General features: G+C 43.0%; 1 protein-coding gene, 1 long non-coding RNA gene and 1 other non-coding gene across 3 annotated transcripts; all 3 read right to left on the bottom strand.

The window, feature by feature from the left end:
* Nucleotides 1–1,040: 1,040 nt before the first annotated feature.
* Nucleotides 1,041–3,648, bottom strand: snai1b (snail family zinc finger 1b). The gene is made up of 3 exons (XM_035160504.2): nucleotides 3,384–3,648; nucleotides 2,494–3,048; nucleotides 1,041–2,153 (listed from the first exon to the last, which is right to left on the bottom strand). The coding sequence occupies exons 1-3, from the start codon at nucleotides 3,463–3,465 to the stop codon at nucleotides 1,972–1,974; spliced, it is 819 nt and encodes a 272-aa protein (XP_035016395.1). The 5' UTR covers nucleotides 3,466–3,648; the 3' UTR covers nucleotides 1,041–1,971.
* Nucleotides 3,649–11,916: 8,268 nt separating this feature from the next.
* On the bottom strand, nucleotides 11,917–12,745 carry LOC118111238. Its single transcript, XR_004697063.2, has 2 exons — nucleotides 12,633–12,745; nucleotides 11,917–12,487 (listed from the first exon to the last, which is right to left on the bottom strand). It is a non-coding gene; the product is annotated as an uncharacterized LOC118111238 (long non-coding RNA).
* Nucleotides 11,988–12,059, bottom strand: trnaa-ugc. Its single transcript has one exon. It is a non-coding gene; the product is annotated as a tRNA-Ala (tRNA).
* Nucleotides 12,746–17,248: the final 4,503 nt, after the last annotated feature.

Genomic DNA, 17,248 nt, shown 5'->3' with positions numbered 1-17,248 from the left:
CCTTCTCCGGGGCCCAACGCGAGTGACACTGTCGACGGTTCAGGGGGAGTTTAGTCCCCTGTGGCTGTGCTTCTTCCCTGTGACTCACTGCCTGCGTAGGTGTGCAGCAGCGAAGACGCTCACCTGTCGCTTCCAATCGTCCCAGAGAGAAATAGTCAGACAATTGAAAAATTCCCCCTTTGATCAAATTGAAGATATTCAATGAATAGGTGCGTGTTTGCATGCGAGTGTGTGTGTGTGTGGAGGCTTTCAGGTGCTGTTTACATTGGGGCAACCTAAGTCATGCAATCTGATCCCAAGCTTTTTGAGAGCCTCTTTAACCCCCTATCCCCCCCTCCCCGCCACACACACACACACACACACACACACACATCCACCTCTCAACACTGAGAGCTATTGGAGGAAACGCGCTGTTACCTCACTAAGACTTGCTGGCGTCAGTGTGTGTGGGTCAGGAGGGCAGTGGGGAGATTGTAGACACATTGCTACCATATGTGCACCCTGGATGTTCCCTCTCAGCTGGGCCCGTGAGCACAGACTTCCTCCAAAAGTTCCTACAAGGTAACCGGAGTCTCGCCAGCAAGGAGCAGATGGCTGCACAGACTGAGTGGACCCGTGACTCTCTGGTTTATTTTTTTTTCGGTCTCGCATGGCCGATCCTATGGTTTGAAGTGTGTCAGTTGGATTCCCACACTCCAATATCACTCTGACCTTTCTTAACCTGCTTCATCCTCCTCTTTATGCTTTTAAAATTAATTTACCTCCCTGTCTTCCACCTGCAGTCATCGTGGAAAACCCCCTTGCCCCCTTTAAGCGTGTATTCTCCTTGTGGGCCTGCATGTTGTGTGCTGACAGCCCGGCAGGTGTGTGCAGGTGTTCCCCTTATCACTCAGCATCCAACACACACACACTCAGCTCGATCATCCCATTCAGAAACTGTCATGTCTGTCCTGGTGAACTCATTTAGAGTTGTGAGTTAATACAATGCCTGTTGAAATACTAATTCACATTAGAGCACAGAATAAGTGGGTCAACAGCAGTTTTAAAAAAAACAAAGCTTTTATTTACAGGTGGCTGAAAAATACACAACCTTAAAAAAAAGGCACAGAATTCCCATTTGAAATGTCATGTTCATCAAATAGTTTATAAAAAAACTGTAGGTCAACACCCTCCCCCCAAAAAGTGTAAATAAATGACAATATTGGTGAAGGCAGGTTGCAGGAGTTTTTTTTTTTTGGTCAAGCTTAAGTGGCCCTTTCATGTCCAATGACACGACGAGCGCGTGTGGAAAGTGTTTGTGGCGGGCGGAGGGTCACCTGTCGTCGAGGTCACAGCTAACACGTCTCTCAGCGCCCTGCCTCCACAGTACACCATACACAGACAGCTGTCCCAACACACACACTTGTTCATTTCCACACACATGCCATGTATGTATAGTATGGTGAGGAATGACATCCCCGCGTCCACCACAGACACACACACAAACACACCCAAGCAGCTGCACCATGGCCACAGTCCCGGACCGGCCGGCACCAATGGAGTTTCCTGGGAATTAACTGCATGTCCAGCTGCCACACACACACACACACACACACACACACACACACACACACACACACACACACACACACACACACACACACACACACACACACACACACACACACACACACACACACACACACACACACACACACACACACACACACACACACACACACACACACACACACACACACACACACACACACACAAAAATCACCCAATATGACAATTTTGGAAAAAGAGATAAACCTACAGAGTCAAGAAATTTTAAAAAGGCACTTAGTTGTATAAAAGCAACAGTTTTCTTGTCATGGCTTTGAAATGAGCTGGCATCAGCCTCCCGGCTGTGGGTGTATTGGCTCTTATCGAGGTGGGGGAGTCGAGCAGCTTCGACTGGCTTAATGGAGCAGTCCAGGGAATGTGAGTCTATGAGGCAGGGCAGCATCTAGACAGATTGTGTTTGTGCAGCAGCGACATGCGGCTGAAGGTCCTCGAGCAGGAGCCGCACTGGTACTTCTTCACTTCAGAGTGGGTCTGCAGGTGGGCACGCAGGTTGGAGCGATCTGCAAAGGCCCGGTTACAGTGTTGACAAGCGAAGGGACGTTCACCTGGTTGGAAGAAGAGGGAGGGAAAAACAACTGTGAGGTTCAGGAAAACACTTGATTAACAGACCAAAAGGATTGTCCCTCTGGTCATTGTCTTTCAAATGATCTACAGATAACCAACAAAAGAGCAGGATCACTGCCCTAATTTACTTAATGCAGATTGCCCCCTTTTTTCATGCAGAACCACTGTGAGGCTGAGATTAGATTATGCTGTGCTGAGCAAAAACATTTGCTCACACATCAGGAGACATCAATGAATATCAATGAGCACAAGGTACATTACATTTACAAGCCAATAGACCTAAGAAATCAATGGTGTGGCCTAATATGAGAGGTTGCATACCTGTGTGTGTGCGAATGTGTCCTCTGAGAAGCCAGGGTCTGGAGAAGGCCTTGCCGCAGGTGGGGCACACACACGGCAGAGTGTGCGAGCGGATGTGCATCTTCAGGGCTCCCAGGCTGTTGTACTCCTTAGGGCAGTGTTTGCAGTGGAAGGCCGGGCGTGTAGAAACTTCGGTGGGCAGAGCGGGCGTCTGGTGCAGTGGGGCACAGTGGGACGGCTGTTTGTGGGACGTCTGATGGTGGGACAGTGCAGAGAGGCTGGAGTAGCTCTTACTGCAGTGGAGACAGTAGTAGATGGACTGGATGACATCGGGACTGGGGGGGTCTGAACTGCGCCCACCGTCCTCCTCTTCCTCACCACTGCTGCTGGAGGGTGAGCTGCTGAGGTCCAGAGGACCCAGGGGTGACGAAGGCAGAGACACGGGGGTGACCGGGGAAATGGGTGCAGGCAGGAGGTCCATGGTGCTGTAGAATGGGTTGCTGGGATAGCAGGTCAGGGCAGAGCTGTTGTTCTGCGTTGGAAGTTCAGCCCGGGGAAAGCTCTCTGGGACAAAAGCTGGCAACACACAGAGGAAAGGAAGTCAGGTGGGGTTTTACTCAAATTGACAAGATAATCGAATAAAGCACAAACTTGTTTTCACTCTCAGTGTTTGGTTACAGCCTGCATTCACCACAGGCCTGAATGTTAACCTGGTTTATCCCTCAGCAAATTCTCCAGGTGACTAGTAACACTCTGCAGCTTTGCACCCAGGAAGCAGCATGCAAGACAACAGTGTCTTATCAGCCACATGGTCTGTTTTGAGTCCTGACTTGAGCCCATGACTGTGATTTACTCTACACTTCTAACATAACAACAGATGCATCAAACTCAGTCCCTGAGGGAAATCTTACCGGTTTGACTCTCCAACTGACTCTCCCTGTGGTAAGGCTTCTTGTTGGAAAAATACTTCTTCACAAGAAATGACCGAGGCATGTTGAGATATGGTTTCTCCGATTTATCTTTAAAAAAAAAAAAGTAGTGACAATTCCCACGCCGGAGTGCGCTCGGGTGCAAGGATGTGGATCTGTTCCTCGGGCTGCGGTCGGACGGGTTAGACGCTCGGAAGAGATCTGCGGGACCTCTGGCAAGCTTGGATGTGTCTCGATGAGGGAACGCGAAGTTGCCTCCTCATATAGTAGGAGAGAGGGGAGAAGCAGCGGGGTGGGTGGGCAGGTCTCCGCCCAAAGACACACCCCGTGCGTCATGGCGCCACCAGCACCATTCACCACAGGTGCCCGATGTGCCAAAAGCTGCAGCAAGGCGCAAATCTAATCGAGCGTTTCACGGTTCTTTTGAATGTTTGTTTTTTACCTACAGGGAGACAAGTATTAGTATTAAATGTGAGGATTTCAATTTAAAATACGCACATGTTTTTCAATTAACACCTGAACCTTGTGAAAATGTGAACGTGAAGGTTTTTCGTTGTGGAAAACAATCAGATCAACGTTTATATAGTTTTCTTATCCCCCAGACTTTCTTCATTCATTAAAGTGAGCCATGGTCTTTACTATCTGAGGCTACAGCGGCCTCTGTCGGTTCATGCTGTAAATTTACTACGAGCTGCTAAATTGTGTTCATCTCTACACTCGTCTCCGGAATAAAACAGATAAAACCAAAGCTTTCATCTGAGGTTTAAAAAAGTCAAAAATGCGCGTAAATTTCAACCTCAGTTAAATTGCTCTTGGTGGATTTAAAGGACAGTGTCTGAACATGATCACACTTTTTCTCCACTTGTTTGCAGTTGTGACACTGAAACTCTCGCTCCACACACACACGCGTTTTATTGATGCCTGTGCGCCTTTGTGCGCCTGTTGCTCGGGGCTTTTACGCACCCCGGTGAGAGGGGGAGATGAGACATTTTTGAGAAGGTACAAGAGACAAACGCTCTGTTCTCGCTGCTCCTCTCAATACCAACAAAGTTCATCCCGACCCGCATCTCCCTCTGTCTCTCTGCGGGGAATAAGCCCGTTTGGATAAAAGAGGAGCTGTTGTTCTCCTGCTCGCTCACAGCACGATCTGGGGTCAAATTAACCGAGCTGACAGGAGCCATATGATGATGTAAAGCCAAACAGAGTCCCATTCAGTCCTGTGCCTTTTTTAACTGGCATGAAATCCACCGACCCGGGATAAATGCCCCTAGAGGAAACGAGTGTCACACCATCTTTCATCCTTCTCTTGTTAATTAAGTGCCTAATTTAATTTGCGTACCCCTGATATCTTCCAAAATAAGATGAGTAAGGGTTAATAGAATATAGGTCTAAACAGATTTTACTTTTTACACTCTTTAAGCTCCGTTCTGTAAACTCAAGGGGAAGGGAATTCTTATTGCGGACACCATTCATCACCATATTCTACTTATTTCACTGCGTATTTTATTGTACATTTTTAACGATTATTTGCATTTTAATCCTCCACTTTCATGCAAATAAAGAAAATGCATGGAATTCATGACCTTTGCACATATTTTACGCATGGCTTCTACAGCCTGTGTTTATATTTTACGCACGGAATGCACGACCTGTGGACATATTTTACGCACGGATTGCATGACTTGTGTATTTGATTTTATCACAACGCTATGATATGGATATGGGGTCTTCTTCCTTGATTTTTTTTGTTTTGTTTTTGCAGATGCACACAACCCGTGAGTCTGAACATCAGGTGGCAGCCATCAGAAAGGAATGTCACGGTCCTGTTTAGCATTGCAAAGGGTCTAGTATTGCATGGTGAGTGGTGGTGGAGGTGGTGGGTGGGTGATTGGGGTGTATGCACCTGTCTGAAGGCGCCATTGTCGCGGCATGCCCAAAAGTTCACACGTCGTTAGGGCGATTGTTGACACCGACGCCACGTAGACTGGAGGTCAGGAGGGCAGCGCAGCAGTAAAAACACGAAGCCAAGACACACGTGAAAGTCATCTGAGCTGCTGCTGCGGGCTCTGACAGTGCAAATGGGGTTTGGTGGTGGTTTACACACCGAGGTATGATATGGGTTTAAGTGTGTGTCTTTGCCACCTCCACCTACTAAAATGAAGACAAATTGAGCATCCACCATCCTTCAACATGTGCAGGAGGCCATGAGAGTGGAAGCAGCTGATTTCAAACAGTTTTCCTCCTCTGCGGAGATCACTGCAGTTTGTCTGTGACTGCAGACAATTTGTGTTACAACAGGGAGTTGACCTTATGACACACAGATGTTCTTTTCCTCTCCTGCCTCAGGGACCATGAACCAGCCGGTGTTCTCACACTGCTGCTGAAACCTCTTCAAACTAAATAAAAAAGTATGAGAAACATTCAGGAAGGATTTACTGATTAATGTCCAAAAAGTGCTGCAACAGTGGAAGTTGGATGCAACATTTCCGGCCAAAAGGAATGTGGCTCTCTGACTATTATTGTGGATTTTGTAGAAGAAAAGCATATTGATCAGTTTTTTGTACACCCTCTGCATAACCTTGGTTGTATTTTTCTCAGTTAAATTACAGAATTTAAAAGAGGGGAAAGAACACAAGCTCACGATACATCGCCAAAATCTTTAATTTCTAGTTCAAATATGAAACAAAAAGTGTCCCACAGCAAGATCAGGTCACAGAAACTCTTGGATATTACTCTTGATAACAAAATGGGCAGAGTAGTGTCTGTAATTAAATTGTGATATAGATGTAGGGTTTATTCAGTTTATCATGACAAATAAAGACATGAATTAGGATGCATTTATTCCATATTGTGTGTGGCATTTGATTGTACTGTATTAATGTAACTTATGAAAATATATTCATTGAATACCATTTTTATTATCAGTTTGATTTACATAACTTAATGGAATCATATTGTAGTTTTCCCCTCATGGACGCCAGTAGAACAGGGAAACAAACAATTAGGAAAAGACATATATATTCTCACACTGTATATATTTTGTTTAAACTGTATTCCCTTGCATTTATAAGTATTGCATCAAAAGGTGATTGAATAGTCCACAAAAACGACAATCCAAAAAATCTTACATATGTCAAACAGAATTAAGTGAAACTAAGAAATTATTTCAGAAAATATATATATATTTTTTAATTTACGATTGAAACCCAGCTCTTCTTTCCTGCTGTTTTACTTTCTCCTTCATGTTTTTCCAGCTCACAAACCTCAAGGGAATCCAACATTATGACCGATCCGCTGGTGCATCAATGGAATCACTTTTTTAAAAACATATTAACTGTTTTCTTTTCTCCACCAGCACGATTTGGGTGCAAGAAATGAAAATAAGGAGGAGAAACACTGTAAGCTGGTCATTTACCTCCTTACTTGAACATAGGAATGTATTTTTTCATATCTTATTCAGTCTATTGTATACATTTCATCACTTGGATTTATTTTGCATCCTGTCTGGGCTGATGGGTGGTGGCCGTGTTGCCCTCCAGTGTCCGCTCATGTGTTTGAAAAGAAGCCAACTCCCTGACTTACACCTTTTGTCATTGTACAAGTGGTTGGTTTTTTTTTTGCTCAAGCAACAAGCACAGAGCTGTGGTTTAAATTCACAATTTACATTTTAAAAGCCCATCACTGGTGGACTTTGAACAATCAGGTGCATTGTTACCTTTCAGCTCATTCAGACGACAGGTAACGGCCACTTGAGGACATTTGCATTTGAAGTTTATGCAGGTTGTTTTCCAGACTGATCCTAAGGCGCGACGACAAACAAATCAGGTCAAGTTTTCTTTGTACTTGTGTTGATTCAAAGGATTCAGCAGATCTCCCAAGATGCTTTGAGTCGAATCTGAAAGGAAACGAACGAGTCTGTGATTCGCAGGTTCTTTCACTGCCAGTGAGGCCAGTTCACTGTCCACTCAGGTTAGGAGGTCTGGTTAACTTGTGCTCAGTCATCAATCTCTGTCTTTATTCATCTATCGCATGTTACTTGTGTTATGCCACATGATTTTGTCTTCAATTCACACACTAAACAAGCTTGTGAAGATATGATAAACTATTGTTTATCATGTGCATACAATGCTGGATATTACTTATCCACTGCATGTTTGTGTGTGTGTGTGTGTGTGTGTGCGTGCATGTGTGTGTGTGTTGCCCTGCAGTTCAGAGGTCCATAAGCCCAGCAGGAGGAAGATAAGATTACCCTTGAAGAATGCAGAGCATGGACACACACTCCCACACACACACACACACACACACACACACACACACACACACACACACACGTATGGTCTGTACACACTCTCTGTTCAGTTTTCTCCATTAGACACAAAACAGTCACATGTTTAAGGGAAGATCCATCAAGGACACTCTGAGTCTCTCTCACTGATCCTGACGCTAACTTGTTGTGTCTCTGGAACCATCTCTTCGCCCTATGACGTCATCAACAGGGCAAATGGCAGATTGTTTACATTACACATGAAGCAGCCAGCAGCATCAGACTGCAGCTCTGTGTCCCACCAGCCCCAAAACTGCTCAGCCCTTAGTTCTCCCATACTGGTGCTAATTTATAAACACGATAAAATCTCTATTTGACCCAGAGGTGAGTTTTAGGTACATTTAGTCAAGTACTGTACAATTTTGACTCTTGTAGGAGTAGTAGAGGAAATACTCAGATCCTTTACTTCACATTTTAAATTGCACCATGCAACCTGTGGGACACTTAGTCCTTGGTAGAACCTTGATTTATTGACTTGTTGTCCTGGACTTAATCTTGAGACAACCATACAAAACACATCTTATTCAAAACCTTTAAGTCTCTGACATTTCGAATCAGAAGGATTGAAATGTTAGGACTTTTTTTTTCTATATCAGGTAAAGTAAAATTGGCAATTTCACCATGAAAAACTACTAAATGAAGTAAAATTGCTGCAGTGAAAATATTATTTGAGTTAAACTACATAAGTACTATCAGCTAAATACGCATGAAAAGAAAACTGACTGTGTTATATTATCCAGTAATAAATAAACAAACCTTGTATGCTTGCCTGCAGATGTGGATTTTAACCAAACATGGGTAATGTGTGTGTCTCTGCTCCAGCCTTATCTGGACGGCAGACAGTCGCAGACCTTTCCTGTGATATGTGGGGCCATTAAAAGTCATCCAACAGTCAGCAGTTTACTTTCTGAGGGAAACTGATGATCTTGGAGGAACCAGATGAACAGTCTGAAACTTCCCAAAGTCAGGAGTTGCGAGTTCTGAGTTGCTTTCCAAAGGTTTGGAACAAACTCCCACCACACATCACTTGAGTTACTTCTGTTCATAGTTTTAAGAAACAACTCAAGACACCATTGTCTTTTTTTAACTTTTTTTTTACACGTTTTGCTAGTTTTATGCTTTTGTCTTTGTTTTATTGCTAAGACATTACTTCAAAAAAGTCTGTCTTTTTGTTTGCGCCGCTAAGTGTCAGCCTTGTCTTCACCACCTCTGCATCTGCTCACTGATGATGCGCTGGTGTCTGAAAGTTCTCTGCACATTACTGAATGCTCTGTTATACTGACCTCTAGTGGATACGTTCTATAACTGCCTGCTCAAATAATACAAGCAACTACCAGCCTCCTACTTTTCTATTAGCAAAACATACCACAATGATGTTAATGTAGTACATATATGATATAATAATATAAATATATATATATATAACACTTATAACTATTATTGTTGTTAATGATGAGTTCTGATTGGATTCCTTAACAACACTTTTCAGGGATAAACAACAAACAAACAATTGGAATTTGAGACAGAGTAAGACCTCTTTTCTGACAAAACATACAGGATCTCTACTAATGTTTCAGTCCTTTTCAGTTCAGCTTCTCCTCCACTAGTGAACCACCCTCCCAAACAAACCCACAGAAGATCAGTGATGAGGAAGTAAAGTGAGAAGCTGTGGCTGTGCTGGACTCACCTCCAGCACCAGGCCTCATGTCTTCATGTTCACAGGAGAGTCTGAGATCCAGAGTTTGTCTGGAGACAGAGCTGCAGGTGAAGCTGCTGCAGGAACAGATGCTCTGTGACTAACTCCTCTGCAGAGGAAGGCGCCATCATGAGCTTTACTCTCCATATTTAAAGGTAGAGAGGCGGGATCAGACCAGAGCAGGACACAATCTCATTGTACCTCTCTCTTTCCTCAGGCCTGTGTTTCCCTCTCTCGATTTCCAACATTGGTTTTCATTGCACAAGTCGGATAAAGGAACAAGTTGTCTTGCTGTGGTCCAGAATTGCATTGTTTGTCTTAGTTTAAATATGATCCTTTAACCTTTCTGCAAAGGTCATTCCGGGTCAACACATCCTCTGCTGTTCTACTGAAGGACTGTTCCAACACGGTCCACACGAGGGTGCTCAAAGAACAACAATGAGGTGTCTCCAAGTCAGCGGTTAATTCAGAGGTCAGATCCATTATTCACCAAATAGCATGTTACTGCAGGTACAGAGTTCAGATTCATGGAGAGGATGTTAGCAACACGCTGCAGCTACAAAGTTTTATAATGGATGATATGTGACTCTAGGTGGTAATACAACACAAACAGGTGTTCACTCACAGAGACATCCTGAGCTCAATTATAGAGACTAGACACAGAGGAATGTGTGTGTGTGTGGGTGTGGGTGTGTGATCCAGCACAGGGTGGACACAGGCGTGTTTCCTGTTTTGTCTCATGACTCAGCAACAAAACCCTCAGGTTGGACCGGACAGTGTTTTCAGTAATGATGTGTGTGACAGCGAAGAATCTGAGTCAGCAACAGGCGAAACGTACCAGACCCGTTTTCATGATCTTTATTTGTTTTATGGAAATTATATTTCCTACACGCCCATCAACAATTTTTTGTAGCAGCTTTGACGTCTGATATTTACACTCTAGGACCTTTCAGTTCGGATTAAGACTGACCTCTTTCACTCTCTGCTGTTGTTATTAATAACATCATCACATCCATAAGTAGGCCTATTACTATTATTATCGTCCGTTCACAGTGCTTCAGTACGACTTTGATTGTTCTCCCTTTCTCTTCTCCCCCTCTTCCTCTCTCTCTCTTCTCTTCTCTTTCCCTTTGCCACACTCACCTCTCCTATCTCACCCATTTCCCTTCTCGCACACCAACCCGTCACGGCAGGTGGCCGCCCACACCGGGTCGGCTCTGTTGGAGGTTGTTTTTTTCACAGTGCTTGCTCATTGTAGGAGCTGTTGGGTTTCTCTGTAATATTGAACCTTATTGTGGAAAGTCCCTTGAGATGTTATGTTGTGTGGTGATTTGGCGCCATACAAATCAAATTGAGCTGAACCTTGGCAGACATAAATGTGATTTTCTGAATATGCTCATTTCTTGACTACTACTGTAAAACAATAGATAGGATCAGATAGGACTGGATAATGTTTCTCCTCATCTTCCACCTTCAGGAATGTTGAAAGTGTTTCTTTCAGGTCACAATGTACAGCCGTGTATGTGGGTTAGGCAGTTACGTGCACCTGAATAGTGCATGTGAAGGTTAGACCCTCAGAGTGGTCTTGTTTCATGGCAGATAGTGTGTCCTGCTTGCTGGAGAGCTGGCCTAGACTAACTTGCTAAAAGAAGATGACATTAATACAGCCATATTTCTTTCTAGGTTGGGGTCTACCTGAGTGTGTGTGTGTGTGTGTGTGTGTGTGTGTGTGTGTGTGTGTGTGTGTGTGTGTGTGTGTGTGTGTGTGTGTGTGTGTGTGTGTGTGTGTGTGTGTGTGTGTGTGTGGAGGCATAGGGTCAGCACCTTGACTGTAAACTGTGGCCCTCGATGGTGAACACAAAGTGACCACCAACGTCTGATTTGTCATAATTTTTAAAGATATTTAGTTTAACTTAAATCCTCCAGTTTTTAGTACATTTCAAACATACACGCCATAATAAAACACATATCAAGTTGAAACTATACACACAATTCATACATGTTTTACTATAAAAATAAATAAATAGTGGAGATACAGTGTTCTTTGTCGCTGGAAATCCAAACAAACAAACTCATACACTTTAAATCATACATAGATATAAATAAATGTATGAAAATATTCCAGTAAGATTATATATTGTTTACAAATACATCATATACAAACTGTTTGTTTTTTCTCATTCTCATCCCCATACTACTCCATATTTCTTTTTAAAAATCGACATATTTTCCTATTTTATTATAATTGTATAGTAAATAAATAGTGTATATGTCTCATATAAATAAATAACGCTGCTATCAGCAAACCCAACTTCATTGGGCTAAATTAAACAAAACAAAAAACATTTAATCCGACTGTTACATAAAACAAATGTAGATTTAAAAACAAATTATGATTTGGTGAAACACTCGACAGATCACAAGCTGGTAGGACGCGAAGTCATTTGGAGATTTAACGTTACAGTTTATATTAAAAAATATCTTCGTGAGACGCGTTTTTACGATATTGCCAGATTTCCCTGTAACGAAAGCAGCTCCCGGCCCCGGAAGCGGAAAAGGAAAAGTGTGGAGATGCCGGGGATTGAACCCGGGGCCTCATACATGCAAAGCATGCGCTCTACCACTGAGCTACATCCCCTTCCGTATCTAAACAGTAGACTTGATCATATTTAAAGACATGTACGCAGTGATCGTCCGGGAGATGTCACAGCTGTAAAAGGAGACGGCTGTTAGGCTGGATATTTTTGCTCCGCCTTGGGCCAAGTTATGTAATTTCAGGTCACAAACTTTAGACTGGTGTTTTCAACCTCGACCTGGCTCCACGTACCATAGTTTGATCAGTGCGAGTGTTCGAGTGTTTTAAAAGCACGTCGAGGTGCTCCAGCTGTTTCTAAAGCCGGTTCGTCAACACACCAGCTGTGTAGACGCAGGTTGGAAAGACTGGAAAAGAAAGTTGCTGAGTTTCCTCTGGTCTGATCTTCGCTCTGTGTTATTTTTAGCCTCCAGGTCATGTTTGGGTTTCAGTCAGGGGACACATCTGAGCAGGGGCCTCCTCTTCCTGCCACGCTGGAGGGAAGGAAACAGCACATTGGTGGGGATGAGGAGAAATGTATCATTGTGTTTCATCAATAATAAATGTCATCATCAAAGACGCACATGCCACAGAATACACACTGATCAACCCAGTCGGACACAAGCAGCTGCAACTCACTGCTTTCTCCATAATCCTTTGGGGAATTTAAAATAGCCCCCTTGTTAAGTTTCATAATATCCTCCAGGGGAGCGTCAACGAGGGGCTGTCGTCCCCCCTCTGGAGAGCACAGCCTGTCCCCACTCATGTCTGTGTTTATCAGCACACGCTTGCCAAGGACACACTTACAGACCCTGTTTGCTTTAGCCTTGTAGGGACAGAGCCATGGGATGGACATGTGGCACAAAGCCTTCAGGAGGGCTGCAGGGGAGAGGAGGAAAGGAAAGAAGGAAAGGAGTGACAGGCTCCCTGTCTCCTTTCCCCTCTGTCTGCTGGATGTAAACACACGGGCCTGTAGAGTTATCTCACAGGAGGATGAGGGGGGGGCACTGGTTGAGCTCTGGTTATGTTGTGTAAATTTGAATCGGTGACACCATGTTGCCTCTGTGTTGTGCTGAGTAAGGACTAGTAGACAAGTGTGGTGGTGGAGGGTTATCTAAGGACTGTATGGGGCTTTGGAAGGCAGCCAGTGTAGACTGTATGCAACATGAGCTGCAGAAGGAGATAAACGAAGGCCACAGGCCTCCAGACGTTACAGTGGATAGTGTCACAAGGGAATACCCAGGGGAGAAATAACATCTTAAATAACACCTTGCCCCAGATGGAGCCATAACTTTACAAATAGGGGTTCAGATTCAGTGCCCTTCAATTTACCACAATAAGAACCAAAGGAAAGCAGCCAATCAATCAATTTGAAAAGCTAAAGCAGATAAATTTGTGTCATTTTCGCCTGAATATTGATTATCAAACTATTCAAGGAAATCATTTATTAGATTTATCAACAAATGAACTCCATTCTATTTATAAACATACATTTTCTTGTTTGTAAAATCCATGAAATTCATTATTTGTAATTAACTGAGCTATAAAAAATCAAATATTTATTCATTTCAACGTAGTGAACTATAAAGTAACCACAAATAGATACTCAAGTGCTATACAAATAGCTCAAACATGTACAGCACAAGTTCAGTTGTGTACTTAGGTAATTGTAATTCATCACTCACTGTCTCACACACACACACACACACACACACACAATGCACATAGACACTTTTGGACCAGACATTAAAGGGTTGCAGCAGTGAAGAATTATATTTGGCAGCAGCAGCATAAGGCGGCTATTGAACTTTCTACAAAGGTGTTTTCACCTACGATTTACGTGAATCTTTGTATTTCGCATGTTCATGTTCTGCCGCTGTCTTGTACAACATAGCTCACATCAAAGGGTGGATTTCGACTTGGATGTGGATGCAGATTGAGATCCCTTCACCCGTGTTAGTTTGACATTTGGGGAAATACTATTATTCACATTATGGCTGGTAGTTAGATGAGAAGAGATTACCACGACTATTCAATGGCTTACCACTACATTTTGTACAGACAGTCAAGGGTCCCAGAGGAAGAACCTTAAAGACTCTGGAGACATTTCTTTAGCATTACTGAGGTTAAGATTCTTGTGTTTTCTAAAATTTCAGGTGGATCCCTGACATGAAATCTTGTACGCACGTGAACACTGTGATAACTCGTCTTTAAGCCTTTAAAACTTCTGACATAATCTTTGTCTAGTACTTTGGTTTATGACCAAACACCTGCAAAAGCCCGTGACAGTATTTATCACGTTAGCAAGCAAGTGTTAGGATGTTAGACTATGGACAATGTGGTAAACATTAGCTTCATTGGAAGTTAACATTGTTTGAATTGCAAAAGTGGAATTTACACAAGTCCTGTAATTAAGTGCAAATTTGACGTTCTTGAACTGCAGAGGTTACATTTTTGACACTCAACACCTCTGCCTCTTTCTATTTCCAAAATGTTTCCCTTTTATTTCACGGCATTTCTTTTTCTGCCAGTTATTTTACCAATGAAAATTTACACACAATATATTTGTAATATATTAAGCTTTTTTAGATGTAACCACCCAACATTACATACGAGCTAAAAGTACTGACAGAAAAGTAATTAGTATCAATTTTGAAAATAATTTTAATAATAACATTGGCTGCTTTGCTGTTTCCCCATTTTGCTGTTTCCTCATTTTATTTCTTATTGCTTAGTATATCAGTAGCTCAGTATATTTAGTTAATGTACTGATATGAAAGTGGTATCGATCTCATCGATTAGCTCTGCAAAGTAATTCCTCAAAACTTTCAGTCGAATGCACAGAGATCTGCCACTTGAACAACCCCACTGTGTCATATTTCTGGCCTTTTGCACTGCTGTTGGCACTGTAATGTGGTGGTGCTCTGTATCTTCTGGTGCTGCTGTCTTATCATTTGCCAGCACACTCAAGGAAGCGGATGAGCTGTCAAGGGGCAATTTTTTTTTTTTCTACAAGGAAGTTCATATACTGTTTCAAGTATCAACACATAAGAAGCCAGACCTCTGATTCAACCAGTCCATCGCCACACCTTGGTCTTCGACTGCAAAATAAATACCAGCGCTTACAGTCCAGGGATTGATTGGTAGGCTGCACGTGCCTGTGTTAGTGGTGTCAGCCGGAGCAAGGGCAGGCATGCTGTTAAACAAGAGCTTCATGTCACATTCATGAACACAGGCAGAGAGGGGAGGGAAGGGGACACATTGCTGTAACCTTTCACCCATTTCTCCCACCCGCTCTGCAAACTGTGGGAATCCCGGGAAGCCAAGCAACTTCAGTGAAACCTGCGGCCTGGATAAAGCAGAAGAAGAAGACAATGGAAAACCATAACCTCTTCTCTTTCTGTGTCCTTGAGCGGTGTATTCAAGCACCAATTATTTGTGCGTGATGTGGTTGTAATCAAATGCACTAAAGGATAATGTCTTGAATTGCATTTTCTGTGCATGATTAGTTGCTGACATGGCAATACGTGCCCCAAAGACATGACATAACAAGCTCTGCCAGGCCTGTGACTTCTGCTGAATAGTTTGTAAGCACACACGCAAGATGCACAAACTGTTCTTGCTAAATGTCTGCACTCACCGTGTTACTGGGGTTTGGATATCATCATCATCACTGCAGGGTGACTGCGTGTGTGTGTGTGTGTGTGTGTTTGTGTGCAAGTGTCTGTGCGAGTTGCCTAGCACCTGGTAACTGTATAGGCCGAAACCTTATCATCCTGCCTTTGAAACGCTCTCACTGTGCTGGTCTCTCGCTGGTGCGGCAATAACACGACAAAGTCTGCCAGAAGAAAAATGTGATTAAAAAAATCTGGAGGCATTGCCCTGTTAGGTGTGGTCCATTTGTTTTCAACTCATGCAGTCTCTATGACAGGCCTTCATGTGTATTATGATACATAAGATAAACTGAGTCCTGAACAAAACATTTTAGGTTCACAGTCATACGCTGTACATCAAGAGTCTCTGTCAATCCCACTTAGCTAAACTTTAGTAAATGCCCCAAGTAGTGTAAAGTAGACTATGATGTAAGCAGATGTAGATATTCAATTATCTATATAACTACCGGATCTACTTGACCAGTGGTTGATAAATAAAAAGCTGCAGAAAGTAAACAGGAACTTAAATATATTATTCTACACAGTGAAGTAAAAGTGGAATTCATTCTTGAACATTGTATTTCGTTCTTTTCCAGTGGGTGCACTGTGTTTTTAATGGCAGCGACACACTATAGGAATCCTGAACCCTTGCACGGTTCAGGATTATATGCTCCAATGCTCTGGGTGACCTGTCCACTTTTGTGCAGATCAAAGATCTCGAAAAACCTGTTTGCTCTGGTTGTCCTGGCCAGTGCACATTGTCCATGTCTAAAAAAAACTCATTATTATTGCCCATCATTTGTGAACCTGTCTAACTTTTACGAGTTCTCTTCTTTATTATTTGTTTACCTCCCTTCCTTTTACAAATCTTTTTTGTTTCCTAATTTGTGAGGAGGTCCATGGTTTAATAATCTGTTCACATTTGCTCAATTCTGTTCCTCAGTTTTGATGCTGTTGCATTATATGTTCGAATAAAATGACAAATAAAAAACACACGCCACCTGTAATCATGGACTCCAGAGGTCTTGTTTATGTGTATTATCTTATAGACTTCATAAAAGCACAAGACACTCACCTACAGAGACACACACACACACACGCACACACACACACACACACACACACACACACACACACACACACACACACACACACACACACACACACACACACACACACACACAACAAACACACAAACAAACACATAGTCATCAGTTTGCACAATCTGCAATAATAAGAGGCAGTGGGTATTCTTCTTCAAGCTTTTACAGACTGCAGAGTGTAAGAGTGACCAGCAGGGGGGCTTTCCAAACCTTTCCAAAGCCCATTGGTTACTGAAATGCTGCATTCAGAAAAAAAACATCTGATTGGCTGGCCCTCGCCACCGAGGCGGACTGAGCAGAGGGATGTTGAGGGGGAGGGGAGAGAGGTCTATTTACAAATGAAACTTAAAGTAACATCACCAGCATCAATGGACAGGGACGCTTAATCTAGTTTATAAACTGGGGCTATAAATACAATTTGAGGATGTAATGTTAGTGTCAGGTTCCTAGTGCAAGATTAATTATAGGGCTCTGTCACAAGAGAGGAATCTGCAAAATA

This window comes from Hippoglossus stenolepis, chromosome 6 (assembly GCF_022539355.2).
Source record: "Hippoglossus stenolepis isolate QCI-W04-F060 chromosome 6, HSTE1.2, whole genome shotgun sequence".
In the NCBI taxonomy this organism is placed as follows: Eukaryota; Metazoa; Chordata; class Actinopteri; order Pleuronectiformes; family Pleuronectidae; genus Hippoglossus; species Hippoglossus stenolepis.
The sequence above is the reverse complement of the archived record's forward strand: the minus strand, read 5'-3'. Positions and strand labels throughout refer to the sequence as shown.

Bases quoted from the DNA above. Each gene is read 5' to 3' on its own strand.
- snai1b (XM_035160504.2), bottom strand. From the start codon at position 3,465: ATGCCTCGGTCATTTCTTGTGAAGAAGTATTTTTCCAACAAGAAGCCT. The intron at 3,049-3,383 runs GTAAGATTTCCC...GTGTGTTGCCAG, and splicing joins TCAGTTGGAGAGTCAAACCG to CTTTTGTCCCAGAGAGCTTT. The intron at 2,154-2,493 runs GTATGCAACCTC...TCTTCCAACCAG, and splicing joins ACACATTCGCACACACACAG to GTGAACGTCCCTTCGCTTGT.